The 15,254-nt window shown below is 52.4% G+C and overlaps 1 protein-coding gene across 2 annotated transcripts in view; it reads left to right on the forward strand.

The window, feature by feature from the left end:
- NUP205 (nucleoporin 205) overlaps positions 1 to 15,254 on the forward strand; it is a 74,113-nt gene that overhangs the window by 39,371 nt on the left and 19,488 nt on the right. Inside the window, exons 23-33 of one of the 2 annotated variants that reach the window (XM_075343821.1) lie at positions 438 to 552; positions 1,468 to 1,617; positions 2,218 to 2,292; positions 2,530 to 2,687; positions 2,769 to 2,849; positions 2,958 to 3,149; positions 3,379 to 3,649; positions 10,477 to 10,575; positions 10,847 to 10,995; positions 11,369 to 11,560; positions 11,772 to 11,893. In XM_075343821.1, the coding sequence (XP_075199936.1) occupies positions 438 to 552; positions 1,468 to 1,617; positions 2,218 to 2,292; positions 2,530 to 2,687; positions 2,769 to 2,849; positions 2,958 to 3,149; positions 3,379 to 3,649; positions 10,477 to 10,575; positions 10,847 to 10,995; positions 11,369 to 11,560; positions 11,772 to 11,893 (1,604 nt within the window). The remainder of the gene's footprint in view (positions 1 to 437; positions 553 to 1,467; positions 1,618 to 2,217; positions 2,293 to 2,529; positions 2,688 to 2,768; positions 2,850 to 2,957; positions 3,150 to 3,378; positions 3,650 to 10,476; positions 10,576 to 10,846; positions 10,996 to 11,368; positions 11,561 to 11,771; positions 11,894 to 15,254) is intronic. The other variant, XM_075343820.1, reaches the window with a different exon arrangement.

Consider the following 15,254-nt stretch of genomic DNA (forward strand, 5'->3'; position numbering starts at 1 on the left):
AGCGCAGTTTGATTCTTCTACATTCTTTCTGTGTGAACATTACTGATGACACTTTTGCAGCTTTACATTCTGGCTTCATTATCTTTGGTTAACTCCTTCATGACTATACAGCTTAGAATTATATAATGGGTCTATGCGATGGCTACATAGACAGATAATTATGCAACTACATCTATATTTTGATTACTTATATACACAGATATTCTTATTACGTTTGAACAATCTATAGCTCAGGCCACCTCCACAGTCCCACACCCGGCCCCCAGCTCCTGATGAAGTGGATAGGATCTGAACCTCTGCCGTTTAGCACTGTGCACATTCGCTGATCCGTGAGGGGGTGCATGATGCCGGACTCCTCCTGGCCTTCATACACACCCGTTATGTTCTGGGGCCCTGTCTCACCCGTGATTTTACTGAATGTTTTGCTTCTTCTTCAGGTGATCCATCAGCTCTGTGCCTGCGCAGACACCTCCGGACCCACCATGCGATACCTGCGCACCAGTCAGGATTTCCTGGTCACTCAGTTTCACCACCTGCCCTTCTCCGTGAAAGGTGATTGCAAAGTATCCGATCACACCTTTTATTACATGACTTCTGATTTTACCTGCTGGGTGAGCGCTGCCGTCATCGGGAGAGGGAACGTCCCGCTCCAAATCATGAGACGCTTTGTCCGTCACTTCTGTCAGTGGAGCTGTGGCTGGGCGATGGTGCTGCTGTGCTCTGGTCACTTCTGTCAGTGGAGCGGTTGCTGGGCGACGGTGCTGCTGTGCTCTGGTCACTTCTGTCAGTGGAGCGGTTGCTGGGCGACGGTGCTGCTGTGCTCTGGTCACTTCTGTCAGTGGAGCGGTGGCTGGGCGGCGGTGCTGCTGTGCTCCGGTCACTTCTGTCAGTGGAGCGGTGGCTGGGCGGCGGTGCTGCTGTGCTCTGGTCACTTCTGTCAGTGGAGCTGTGGCTGGGCGATGGTGCTGCTGTGCTCCGGTCACTTCTGTCAGTGGAGCGGTGGCTGGGCGGCGGTGCTGCTGTGCTCTGGTCACTTCTGTTAGTGGAGCGGTGGCTGGGCGGCGGTGCTGCTGTGCTCTGGTCACTTCTGTCAGTGGAGCGGTTGCTGGGCGACGGTGCTGCTGTGCTCTGGTCACTTCTGTCGGTGGAGCGGTGGCTGGGCGGCGGTGCTGCTGTGCTCTGGTCACTTCTGTCGGTGGAGCGGTGGCTGGGCCTCGGTGCTGCTGCGCTCTGGTCACTTCTGTCAGTGGAGTGGTGGCTGGGCGGCGGTGCTGCTGCGCTCCGGTCACTTCTGTTGGCTTTGTTTCTGCATCTCCCATAGAAGTGAATGGCGAGACCACAAGCTGCATCTCCATAGTGGCACGGCTCGGAAATAGTCCACGCTTTGGGCTCCTCAGATCCGTGCACAGGAGACGCAGCGTCCGGTCTTATCACAATAACTAATGGGTTTGGTTTTTTTTTTCTTAGGACATGAAATCTCTGCCCTCAATCAGATGTCCTGGCTGATGAAGACCGTGTCCATCGAACTGCGCATCACGTCCCTGAACCGCCAGCGCTCCCATACACAGAGACTGCTGAACCTCCTGCTAGACGACGTGCCCGTCCGTCCCTCCACAGGTGAGGGGTATACTGCTATGCTTTATAGTGAGTGCAGCTCTGGAGTATAATACAGGAGGTAATGTAATGTATGTACACAGTGACTGCACCAGCAGAATAGTGAGTGCAGCTCTGGAGGATAATACAGGAGGTAAGTCAGGATCAGTAATGTAATGTATGTACACAGTGACTGCACCAGCAGAATAGTGAGTGCAGCTCTGGAGGATAATACAGGAGGTAACTCAGGATCAGTAATGTATGTACACAGTGACTGCACCAGCAGAATAGTGAGTGCAGCTCTGGAGGATAATACAGGAGGTAACTCAGAATCAGTAATGTAATGTATGTACACAGTGACTGCAGCAGCAGAATAGTGAGTGCAGCTCTGGAGCATAATACAGGAGGTAACTCAGGATCAGTAATGTAATGTATGTGCACAGTGATTGCACCAGCAGAATAGTGAGTGCAGCTCTGGAGGATAATACAGGAGGTAACTCAGGATAAGTAATGTAATGTATGTACACAGTGACTGCACCAGCAGAATAGTGAGTGCAGCTCTGGAGTATAATACAGGATAAGTAATGTATGTACTGACCTTTTTCTCTCTTCTCCTGTCTGTAGCTGACGGTGAGGCTGGTTTGGAAGATGACCTCCGGAGCATTAATGCGTTTCTTCACTTTGACACGTCCTCAAAAGGTGACCTCCCTAGAATTCGGCGTCAGTCACTAGCTACATATATACTGAGATTTTTGCTTTAGGTGCCTCATGGATTTTGAGGACGACGCGCTTCTGAAGATTGATATTTTATGGTCTCGCCTCTGGTGTGATCTGTGCTCTCCCCCAGACAGTTTGACAGAAGACCCGGGCAGTAAAGCTTAGAAGATGTAAGCGCCATAACTGACGCCCCTGACGCGCGTTTTGTTCTTTTCATAGTTCGCAGGAAAATTTTGAGCATCTTGGACGCCATTGACTTTGCGCAGGAGATCCCGGAGCAGCTGCAGCTGGATTTCTTTGATCGCATCCAAATCGAGCATCTGATCACGAACTGCGAACACAAGAACCGCGGCGGTCAGACCGTCTGCAACGTGAAGGTGAGCGGGGGCTCTCCTCGGCGGCGTCTGCGCACGGAGGGTCCGGTCGTCCTGTATACTAATCGTTTTCTGTCCTTACAGCTCCTCCGGCGAGTGCTGGTCGCAGAAGTCAACGCTCTGCAGGGGATGGCCGCCATCGGACAGCGACCTTTACTGTTGGAGGTGATTGGTGCTATTTAAAGGGGTCGTCCAGATTTTAGATATTTGCATGCACAGCGCCACACCCTTCAGTGGTCGATTTTGGGTACTGCAGCTTTGATGTTTCTTCAGGAAATCAACACGATCCTGCAGTACGCGGTGGAAAGAAACAAGATGTTCCAGTGTCTTCACGCCAAGCGTCACGCCCTGGAGTCCTGGCGGCAGCTGGTGGAGATCATCCTGACCGCCTGTCCTCAGGACCTGATCCCGGCGGAGCAGAGGCAGTTGATCATCAGGGATCTGCTGCAGGATCTGCACGACAAGGTGAGTCTATGGTGCAGAGGGTGGTCCCATCTCATCACGCTGGGATATGGCGCCACCTTATGACACCTAGCAATGGACAGCCCCTCTAATTGCAGCACTGATAAGCTTCTTTAGATAAAACATTCAATCTGCTTGTTTCTTTTCCCGCTGATATATAAGGAGATATAGGATTGTTAATGGCCATTGTATGCCACACCGGATCAATGTCTCCCTCTCTCGCTTTTTGCAGATCCTGGACGACGAGGCGACTAAGGACCTGATGGCGGTGGTGGCCGGGGCCGTGTTCACACTCACCGTGCACCTGAGCCAGTCCATACGCACGGAGCAGAAGCAGCCGCTGGGCGCGCGGGGGGCCGGCCAGTCACAATACGTGCTCATGTTGGACGGATCCTTCGCGGCCCCTACGGGAGCGGACACCTTGTCTGCAGGATTCGCCTCCATCGGAGACTCCTCGCTGCACATGATCCTCAGGAAACTGCTGGAATTAATTCTGAAGACCGGTCAGTGCTCCGGGGGCTACCTAGATCAATGCTTTGGCTAGCTGTCCTCACCCCGGCACAGCCCGTGCCTTTTTACGCTTTAGTCAATCATCAGATCATGGAAAAGAAGGGAATTTTGTTTACTTACCGTAAATTCCTTTTCTTCTAGCTCCAATTGGGAGACCCAGACAATTGGGTGTATAGCTTATGCCTCCGGAGGCCACACAAAGTATTACACTTAAAAGTGTAAACCCCCTCCCCTTCAGCCTATACACCCCCCGTACTGCTACGGGCTCATCAGTTTTGGTGCAAAAGCAAGAAGGAGGAAAAAATTATAAACTGGTTTAAAGTAAATTCAATCCGAAGGAATATCGGAGAACTGAAACCATTTAACATGAACAACATGTGTTACAAAAACAGGGGCGGGTGCTGGGTCTCCCAATTGGAGCTAGAAGAAAAGGAATTTACGGTAAGTAAACAAAATTCCCTTCTTCTTTGTCGCTCCTTATTGGGAGACCCAGACAATTGGGACGTCCAAAAGCAGTCCCTGGGTGGGTAAATAATACCTCATAATAGAGCCGTAACGGCTCCGTCCTACAGGTGGGCAACTGCCGCCTGAAGGACTCGCCTACCTAGGCTGGCATCTGCCGAAGCATAGGTATGCACCTGATAGTGCTTCGTGAAAGTGTGCAGGCTCGACCAGGTAGCCGCCTGACACACCTGCTGAGCCGTAGCCTGGTGTCGCAAGGCCCAGGACGCTCCCATGGCCCTGGTAGAATGGGCCTTCAGTCCTGAGGGAACCGGAAGCCCCGAGGAACGGTAAGCTTCGAGAATTGGTTCCTTGATCCACCGAGCCAGGGTTGACTTGGAAGCTTGTGTCCCTTTACGCTGGCCAGCGACAAGGACAAAGAGTGCATCCGAGCGGCGCAGGGGCGCCGTACGAGAAATGTAGATCTTGGCGGACGTTGGTTTCCTAGCCTGTCTCATAGTGGCAATGACCTCTTGATATAATCCTGAAGACGCTAGGATCCAGGACTCAATGGCCACACAGTCAGGTTGAGGGCCGCAGAATTCAGATGGAAAAACGGCCCTTGAGACAGCAAATCTGGTCGGTCTGGCAGTGCCCACGGTTGGCCGACCGTGAGATGCCACAGATCCGGGTACCACGACCTCCTCGGCCAGTCTGGAGCGACGAGGATGACGCGGCGGCAGTCGGTCCTGATCTTGCGTAACACTCTGGGCAACAGTGCCAGAGGAGGAAACACATAAGGAAGCCGAAACTGCGACCAATCCTGAACTAAGGCGTCTGCCGCCAGAGCTCTGTGATCTTGAGATCGAGCCATGAATGTTGGGACCTTGTTGTTGTGCCGTGACGCCATTAGGTCGACGTCCGGCATCCCCCAGCGGCAACAGATCTCCTGAAACACGTCCGGGTGAAGGGACCATTCCCCTGCGTCCATGCCCTGGCGACTGAGAAAGTCTGCTTCCCAGTTTTCTACGCCCGGGATGTGAACTGCGGATATGGTGGATGCTGTGGCTTCCACCCACAGCAGAATCCGCCGGACTTCCTGGAAGGCTTGCCGACTGCGTGTCCCACCTTGGTGGTTGATGTATGCCACCGCTGTGGAGTTGTCCGACTGAATTCGGATCTGCTTGCCTTCCAGCCACTGCTGGAACGCTTTTAGGGCAAGATACACTGCCCTGATCTCCAGAACATTGATCTGAAGTGAGGACTCTTGCTGAGTCCACGTACCCTGAGCCCTGTGGTGGAGAAAAACTGCTCCCCACCCTGACAGACTCGCGTCCGTCGTGACCACCGCCCAGGATGGGGGTAGGAAGGATTTCCCCTTCGATAATGAAGTGGGAAGAAGCCACCACCGAAGGGAAGCTTTGGTTGCCTGAGAGAGGGAAACGTTCCTGTCTAGGGACGTCGGCATCCTGTCCCACTTGCGTAGGATGTCCCATTGAAGTGGACGCAGGTGAAACTGCGCGAAAGGGACTGCTTCCATTGCTGCCACCATCTTCCCCAGGAAGTGCATGAGGCGCCTCAAGGGGTGTGACCGACCTTGAAGGAGAGATTGTACCCCTGTCTGTAGTGAATGCTGTTTGTCCAGCGGAAGCTTCACTATCGCTGGAAGAGTATGAAACTCCATGCCAAGATATGTCAGCGATTGGACCGGTGTCAGATTTGACTTTGGAAAATTGATGATCCACCCGAAACTCTGGAGAATCTCCAGAGTAACGCTGAGGCTGTGTTGGCATGCCTCTTGAGAGGGTGCCTTGACCAGCAGATCGTCTAAGTAAGGTATCGCTGAGTGACCCTGAGAGTGGAGGACCGCAACTACTGTAGCCATGACCTTGATGAAAACCCTTGGGGCTGTCGCCAGGCCGAACGGCAGTGCCGCGAACTGAAGGTGTTCGTCTCCTATGGCGAAGCGCAAGAAGCGCTGATGCTCTGGAGCAATTGGTACGTGGAGATAAGCATCCTTGATATCGATCGATGCTAGGAATCTCCTTGGGACATTGAGGCGATGACGGAGCGGAGGGATTCCATCCGGAACCGCCTGGTCCTTACGTGTTTGTTGAGCAGTTTTAGGTCCAAAACAGGACGGAAGGACCCGTCCTTCTTTGGAACCACAAACAGGTTGGAGTAGAAACCGTGGCCCTGTTGCTGAAGAGGAACCGGGACCACCACTCCTTCTGCCTTCAGAATGCCCACCGCCTGCAGAAGAGCCTCGACTCGCTCGGGAGGCGGAGATGTTCTGAAGAATCGAGTCGGAGGACGAGAGCTGAACTCTATCCTGTAACCGTGAGACAAAATGTCTCTCACCCAACGGTCTTTTACTTGTGGCAGCCAGGTGTCGCAAAAGCGGGAGAGCCTGCCACCGACCGAGGATGCGGTGTGAGGAGGCCGTAAGTCATGAGGAAGCCGCCTTAGTAGCGGCACCTCCGGCGGTCTTTTTAGGGCGTGATTTAGACCGCCATGCGTCGGAGTTCCTCTGATCCTTCTGAGGCCTTTTGGACGAGGAGAATTGGGACCTGCCCGCACCCCGAAAGGACCGAAACCTCGACTGTCCCCTCCTCTGTTGGGGTGTTTTTGGTTTGGCCTGGGGTAAGGATGTTTCCTTTCCCTTGGATTGTTTAATGATTTCATCCAATCTCTCACCAAACAAACGGTCGCCAGAAAATGGCAATCCAGTTAAGCACTTTTTGAAAGCCGAATCTGCCTTCCATTCCCGCAGCCACAAGGCCCTGCGTATTGCCACCGAATTGTCGGCTGCAACCGCCATACGGCTCGCAGAGTCCAGGACAGCATTAATAGCGTAGGACGCAAATGCCGACGTTTGAGAGGTTATAGACGCCACCTGCGGCGCAGACGTACGTGTGAGTGCGTCAATTTGCGCCTGACCAGCTGAGATAGCTTGGAGTGCCCATACGGCTGCGAATGCTGGAGCAAAAGACGCGCCGATAGCTTCATAGATGGATTTCAACCAGAGCTCCATCTGTCTGTCAGTGGCATCCTTGAGTGAAGCTCCATCTTCCACTGCAACTATGGATCTAGCCGCCAGTCTGGAGATTGGAGGATCCACCTTGGGACACTGAGTCCAGCCCTTGACCACGTCAGGGGGGAAAGGGTAACGTGTATCCTTAAGGCGCTTGGAAAAACGCTTATCTGGATAAGCTCGGTGTTTCTGGACTGCCTCTCTGAAGTCAGAGTGGTCCAGAAACATACTCTTTGTACGCTTAGGAAACCTGAAACGGAATTTCTCCTGCTGAGAAGCTGACTCCTCCACTGGGGGAGCTGAGGGAGAAATATCCAACATTTCATTGATGGACGCAATAAGATCATTCACTATGGCGTCCCCATCAGGAGTATCAAGGTTGAGAGCGGCTTCAGGATCAGAATCCTGATCAGCTACCTCCGCTTCATCATACAGAGAGTCCTCTCGCTGAGACCCTGAACATTGGGATGATGTCGAGGGGATATCATAGCGAGCTCGCTTAATCGGTCTGGGGCTGCGGTCCGTGTCAGAGACCTCACCCTGGGATCCATGAGACACCCCGGGAGGACATTGCTGTTCCAACTGAGGGGGACCAGGGGGCAATGATTCCACAGTGCCCCTGGCTTGAGATGCCGGCCTGGACTGCAAGGCTTCTAATATCTTAGCCATAGTCTCAAAGTCTTTCAGTAAAAACTGCAAACTCCGTCCCTGTCACCTGGACAGTGTTAACAGGTGGTTCTCCCTGGGCCGCCCTTAGCAGAGGCTCCGGCTGAGTAAGTGCCACAGGGGCCGAGCATTGCACACAATGAGGGTCAGTGGAACCTGCCGGCAGTATAGCCGTACATGCTGCACAGGCAGCATAGTAAGTCTGTGCTTTGGCACCCTTGCTATTTGTGGACGACATGCTGTTGTCTCCTCTGAGCAAGACAGGAGGGTATATAGACAAAAATCAACAGTGCACCATACAGTGTAAAGTATAGTCTATAATCATATAATCTATAAGTACACTTCTGCACTAGTGGGGCCAGCACCACAGGTGCTGCTTACCGCCTTCGCAAAGCGGTTGTGTGGGCATCAGAAATCCTGCCTGGGTCTCCCTGAGCTTGTCTCTCCTCTCCAGCGTTAGCAGAGCTGAGAGGAATGGCTGCCGGCGTCCTGAGGAGAGGAGGGAGCCGTGGGCGTGACCCAGAAAAGTGCGGGAACTGGTGCCCCACTGTGCAGAGTGAGGGGGGTGGAGTATGCAAAGCATGCTCCAGCCCTCAGTGCTGCCGTCCTGTACAGCGTCCCGCCCTTCCCCTGACTGGCAGGGCTGGGGGCGGGAAGAAAACGAGACTAGGCCGCAAAAGCCGGGGACTCGAGTTATAAGCGCGGCCGCCGTATAAGCGCGGTCGGCGCGGAAGTCCCCGGCGCACTAACAGTCCCAGCCGCGCCGCAGTGATAACCATGGCAGCGGCGGTCAGCGCGGCAGTCCCCCTACACGAACACACTCAGCGACGCTGAAGTGTGTAATGGCACAAACGCAGTCAGCGCTGCTGTCCCCGGTGCACTAGCACACCCAGCAATGCTGGAGTGTTGCTGTGCGCGGTCCCCACGGGGACACAGAGTACCTCAAAGTAGCAGGGCCATGTCCCTGAACGATACTCGGCTCCTATCCAGCATGGTCCTCAGGAGCTGTGGATGGAGCACGGTCTCCTGTGCCTGGAGACCGAAAGGATCCCACTTCACCCAGAGCCCTAATTGAGGGATGGGGAAGGAAAGCAGCATGTGGGCTCCAGCCTCCGTACCCGCAATGGATACCTCAACCTTAACAACACCGCCGACAAGAGTGGGGTGAGAAGGGAGCATGCTGGGGGCCCTGTTATGGGCCCTCTTTTCTTCCATCCGACATAGTCAGCAGCTGCTGCTGACTAATCTGTGGAGCTATGCGTGCATGTCTGACCTCCTTCGCACAAAGCATAAAAACTGATGAGCCCGTAGCAGTACGGGGGGTGTATAGGCTGAAGGGGAGGGGCTTTACACTTTTAGTGTAATACTTTGTGTGGCCTCCGGAGGCATAAGCTATACACCCAATTGTCTGGGTCTCCCAATAAGGAGCGACAAAGAAACCCTGAATTTTCTTGGGACATTGTGGTGCCACTATCAGCAGCATCTGGCGGCATATACTCAATGTATAGCGGCACTAGCTCCTCCCATCAGTTAGTCTCCACCTCCAGAATCAGCCGTGTGCGGGGTCAAGGCATCAGCTAATCACAAAGTGGGCGCTGTTTAGCCACTAGTTGTCAGACTAGATACAGAACCTTCAGCCAATCATAGCTATAGTTACCGTACTGGGTAAACCAATCACACACATGGGTGTGGCTAAGGCACTGAGTGTTCAGCCAGTTGCATGGATGGGTGGAGTCAAGTCTCTGAGTCGTCTGCCAATAGTATAGATGGGTGTGGTTGAGGTACTGAGCCCTCATCCAGTCACTTGGGTGGAGTCAAGGCTTTGAGTCGTCAGCCAATCGTGCATATAGGTGTAGCTGAGGCCTCATCCAATCACATGGATGGGTGAAGTACTGGCTGAGTCCTCGGCCAATCGCACAGATGGATGTGGCTAAGGCACTGAACATTAAGCCAATTGCATGGATGGGTGGAGTAGAGTCTGAGTCCTCAGCCAATCGCATAAATGGGTGTGGCTTAGGCCCTGAGCCCTCAACCAGGCACATGGGTGGAGTCAAGGCTCTGAGTCATCAGCCAATCGCACAGATGGGTGTGGTTGAAGCACTGAGCCCTCATCCAGTCACATGGATGGGTGGAGTCAAGGCTCTGAGTCGTCAGCCAATCGCACAGATGGGTGTGGCTGAGATCTCATCCAGCTCTTGTATGGGTGGAGTCAAGGCTCAGAGTCCTTAGCCAATCACAGAAGGTAGGGTTTTTTTTGTTTTTTTTTTTGTTTTTTTTTTCTTTCTTTTTTTCTTGTATCCTATCAGGCAGATTTAAAGTAATTTTCCATTTTTTATATTTTTTTAATCAAAATTATATTATAATCATGGAGTTTCGATTTCTCCCCACCTTTACGATCTCTGCTTGCTGTCAGTGAATGGGATTTTTCCTATTTACATCTAGATGGGGAAAAACCCAGAACAACCCAATGCTTCTCACCACTGAGGGTTTGTGACAGTCACCACCTGCACTGATACATTGCGACGAACCCTCGAGACAGGAGGGAAATTTGCTCTGCAGATAACATTCAGCTCGTCTAGACTGAAAACCATTGCAGCAAACCCTCAGCTGTGAGAAGCATTATCTCTGCACCGGGACATGTTAGTGATGACGTTTCCTGGTGTTTTTCTGTTCGCGCAGGTGGAGGATTGCAGCGGGTGCGCACTCATCTGTACGGAGCCCTGCTGTATTATTTGCAGATTGCCCAGAGACCCGATGAGCCGGACACTCTGGAAGCAGGTGGGTGCAAAAAGATCTGAAAAACTCTGAAATGGCGCCCCCTCTGTTCATAGGTGACAGCCGGTATTGCAGCTCAGCTTCATTTATGTGAATGGTCATGGCCTGCAATACCGGGCATGGCACATACACAGGAGAGGCGCTGTTTCTTAGCACAGCTACCAGAACTGGACCCCAAGTCCCTTGTGAGAGTGGATCTGTAGTGAGCATGTGCGACCACGTGTACACGATTGGTGGTCGCACATGCTCAATTGTTTATTTTTATGCCTTTCAGCTAATAAGACCATGTGGGAGAGACTGACTGCCCCAGAGGACGTGTTCAGTAAGCTCCAGAGGGACAACCTCTCCATATTTGAGGCTTACGGGGCGGCACTAATGGAGGTGATCTGCAGAGACTCCTGCGATGGGCGCGAAATCGGCAGAGTAAGTTAAGTTTTATGCAGAGATCATTTAAAGGGTTATTTCCATTTCCACATATTTTTATATTATTTGCTAGAACTTTAAGAAACAATCACATTTGTAATTTACTGCTTATTAAAATTCACAGCCGTTCTTGAGATATTAACGGTTTCTTTTGTTTACAAATCGTTGCAGCGGTGGTCGGTTTCCTAGGCAACAAACTGTTAAGAAAACAAAAGTGTTAATATCTCAAGAACGGCTGAAAATTTTAACAAGCAGCAAATTGCAAAAGTGCTTCTTTTTGCTGGCTCTATCCGATAAAGGGTTTATTCCAATTCTCATAAATGATATTAAGTGTCAGTCTTTGCAGTTTTTTTGTTTTTTTTTCTTTCTTCAGATGATGGCGCTCGCCCTATTGGACCGGATCGTCTGTGTGGACAAGCAGCAGCAGTGGCTGGCGTATCTGTGTAACAGCGGATACCTGCAGGCTCTGGTGGACAGCCTGGCCCAGGAGGACGTCGTCTTACAGAACCTGCTGAATCCGCAGCCGCCGCTGCTGAAGGCGCTGTACATCTACGAATCCAAAATGGTACGGGTGCAATATGCTAGACTTGGAAGGGTTAAACCTTTCCCTTTAAGGTGTGTGACGCCAGCTGTGGTGTGTGACGCCAGGTCTCCTGTCAGCAGCATCTCTTATCAAAGGCATCCCCAATACAGAAGTGAGAGGCGCTGGATGATCCCTTTAATTACACTTTCCAATGGCGCCATTATGTATTTATTTATTTATTTTTTCTCTGCAGGCGTTCCTCACCCGAGTAGCAAAAAGCCAACAAGGAGCCCTGGAACTGTTGAAGGCAGGGGTCATCCTCCGACTGGCACAGTGCCAAGTATACGACATGCGTCCAGACGCAGATCAGCACGGGTAATGGCAGAGAACATGTATTCATGATAGAAAGAAACAATTATAATCTGTCACCACTGGAGGGAGCTGACAGCGTGCTGTCTGATGCCTGGGACAGAATGCACTGAGCACTTCAGCTCCACCTAGTGGATAGTGACGGTATCAGACAGATTATACTCTGTCACCACTAGAGGGAGCTCACTGTCTGATGCCTACAACAGCATGCACTGAGCACTTCAGCGCCACCTAGTGGATAGTGACGGTATGAGACAGATTATACTCTGTCACCACTAGAGGGAGCTCACTGTCTGATGCCTACAACAGCATGCACTGAGCACTTCAGCGCCACCTAGTGGATAGTGACGGTATGAGACAGATTATACTCTGTCACCACTAGAGGGAGCTCACTGTCTGATGCCTACAACAGCATGCACTGAGCACTTCAGCTCCACCTAGTGGATAGTGATGGTAACAGACAGATCATACTCTGTAGACTGAGTCCTCGCGGGCAGGGGCCTCTCTCCTCCTGTACCTGTCTGTGCCTTCTTTTGGTTTATGATTATTGTTTTTCGTCCCTACTATGTATACCCCTTTCTCATGTAAAGTACCATGGAATAAATAGCGTTATAATACTAAATAATAAAAATTATACTCTGTCACCACTAGAGGGAGCTCACTACTGTCTGATGCCGAGGATAGCTCTCACTGAGCACTTCAGCTCCACCTAGTGGATAGTGGCGGTATCGCTTGATTTTTCCCCTGTAATTCTGTCTCGGTGCAGGGATTTTGTTGCTGTGTGATACATGATGATATTTTATTCCATTTCTTAAAGTGCCCTTTTCCGCTGTGGTCTGATGATACAGACCTCCATCTTCCCCACTGCATCCCCACCATAGATACTGGATAGAAGCTAAATGTGTTTTTCTTTATCGTTCCTATGGGAGACCCAGACATTGGGTGTATAGCTTCTGCCTCCGGAGGACACACAAAGTACTACACTCAAAAGTGTAGCTCCTCCCTCTGAGCTTATACACCCCCTGGAGAACCAGATCTAGCCAGTTTATCGCTTTGTGTTCAGGAGGCATACATCCACACATGCATTCTCATCTGATTTTTCATTTTTGGAAAGATTTTGAAGAAAAGCGGGTCCAAGCCTGGACCCCCGGCATGTCCCTTCTCACCCCACTGTGTCGGCGGTGCTGTTAAGGTTGATTCCAAGGCTGGAGCCTTACATGCCGTGCTCCTTCACCATCCCTCTGGGCTCTGGCTTGAAGTGGGAGCCATCACGGTTCTCCATGTTTGGCAGGAGACCGATCTCCATCCGCAGCCCTTCAGGATCCTGCTGGACCGGAGCACTCATCCCCAGGGACTTGGAACCCTGCGTCTCAGCAAGCTAAGTACCTGAGACGTTTATATTCTGGGGGTCCCTTGTACTTTATTGTTGGGGGAGAGTGTGCTGAGTGATTTTTGTGACATTTCCGGCGGGTTCTCTGGCTGTCGCCTGAGAACCGCGCCGATGGTGCCTGCGCGCCGGCCGCACCGCTCAAATTTAGGCCCCGGCTTCGCCGGAGGCCTAGTTTCGGTTTCACTGCCCTCGCATGTCATTCATGCAGAGGGACAGCGCGGCTCCGCCCAGCGGCCGTTCTGCACAGGGGAGGGACACTCCTCTCTGAGTACATGTCTCCTCCCCTGTAGGTCTCTATGGCCCTCCAGATCCCGCTCTCAGAGTGAGTCCCGCCCCCTCTCCTCGCTCCGGCGCCATTTTCTCAGCGTTCTTCCCTGCGATCAGCACTGGCTGCAGCATCCCTGCTGAGGTGCTTGGGGGTCCGGGCTTTGGGATCTGGAGGGCACACAAACCGCTCCAGCGGTCTGGTAAGCCACAACCTCCGGTTGTGGACCTCTGTATATACTCTCTGGGGGTCATTCTCTGGCAGAGCCCCCACTTCAGCAGCATGTCTCACACGAGGAGCAAGGCTCCAAAGCTGTATTCAGTGTGCACTGCATGTAAGCTCCTTCTGCCTGAACCGAGCATTTATCCACATTGTGATGCCTGCTCTAACCTGACGATGCCTCAGCCTGGAATCGCCCCCCCCAGTGGTCTCTCCGGCTTCTCCGGCTCCTATGGCTGAACCCCCGGCTTGGGTAGAATCCTTATCTAGGTCTATCTCCCAGTCTTTTGCTGACTCCATGGGACTTCTGTCCAAGACTTTGCTGAATCTGCATCAGCCCCCTTCTCAGGGTGCCTCTGCTGCTAGGGCTCTCTCAGCGGAGCTCACAGAGGATTCATCATCTGGTCCCAGACCCCGTCCTCCTAAAAGGAGACGCAGGGCTCCCTCCCCTTCCTCGTCTCGCGGCTCTGTTTCAGACACTGACTCGCGGGACGGGGAGGATGCCTTTACAGGGGGCTCGGAGGCTAACTCCATGTGCCCCATTGATCTGTCCGAAAGTGACTCAGATGTTAGTGATTTGATTGCGTCCATTATTTCTGTACTGGACCTCAATCCGCCAGTATCAGAGGAGCAACCCTCTCTGGCAGAAAAGCACCAGTTTACCTCGCCTAAGAGGACAAAGAGTGTGTTCTTTAACCACTCCAGTTTTCAGGCCGCTGTGTCCAAACCCAGGGCCTGTCCTGACAAACGCTTCCCAAAGCGTGGTTCTGATGACCGTTTTCCATTTCCACCTGAGGTGGTCAAGGAGTGGGCTCATTCACCGAAGGTAGACCCTCCGGTGTCTAGAATCTCAGCCCGGACCGTGGTATCAGTGGCTGATGGCACCTCGCTTAAGGATTCCACTGACCGCCAGGTTGACCTTCTGGCCAAATTTGTATATGAGGCGGCAGGGGCCTCGTTCTCCCCGACTTTTGCAGCAGTGTGGGCTCTCAAAGCCATCTCTGTTTCTCTGGAGGAGATGCATTCCCTCGCCAGGGACTCTATACCCGAGATGGTTGCCTTAACTTCCCAAGCTTCAGCTTTTTCATCCTATGCCATGTCTGCCATGCTGGAGGCTTCTCACCGCACTGCGGTGGCTTCAGCTAATTCTCTTGTTATCCGCAGAATCTTGTGGCTTCGAGAGTGGAAGGCAGATGCTTCTTCAAAGAAGTACCTTGCTGGACTCCTTTTTGCTGGGTCCCGGCTGTTTGGAGAACAGCTGGATGAAATTATTAAGGAAGCTACTGGCGGGAAGAGTACTTCCATGCCACAAACCAAAACCAGGAAACCTGTCCAGGGTAGGAATCAGTCGAGGTTTCGTTCCTTTCGTTCCTCCAACTGGTCGTCCTCTAAGCCCTCGGCCTCGTCCACTAACTCAGCCAAGGACCAGAAATCCAGCTGGCGCCCAAAAGCGCGTCCACAGAAGACCGCAGGAGGTGCTGCCGCTAAGGCTA

This window comes from Anomaloglossus baeobatrachus, chromosome 4 (genome assembly GCF_048569485.1).
Source record: "Anomaloglossus baeobatrachus isolate aAnoBae1 chromosome 4, aAnoBae1.hap1, whole genome shotgun sequence".
NCBI lineage: Eukaryota > Metazoa > Chordata > Amphibia > Anura > Aromobatidae > Anomaloglossus > Anomaloglossus baeobatrachus.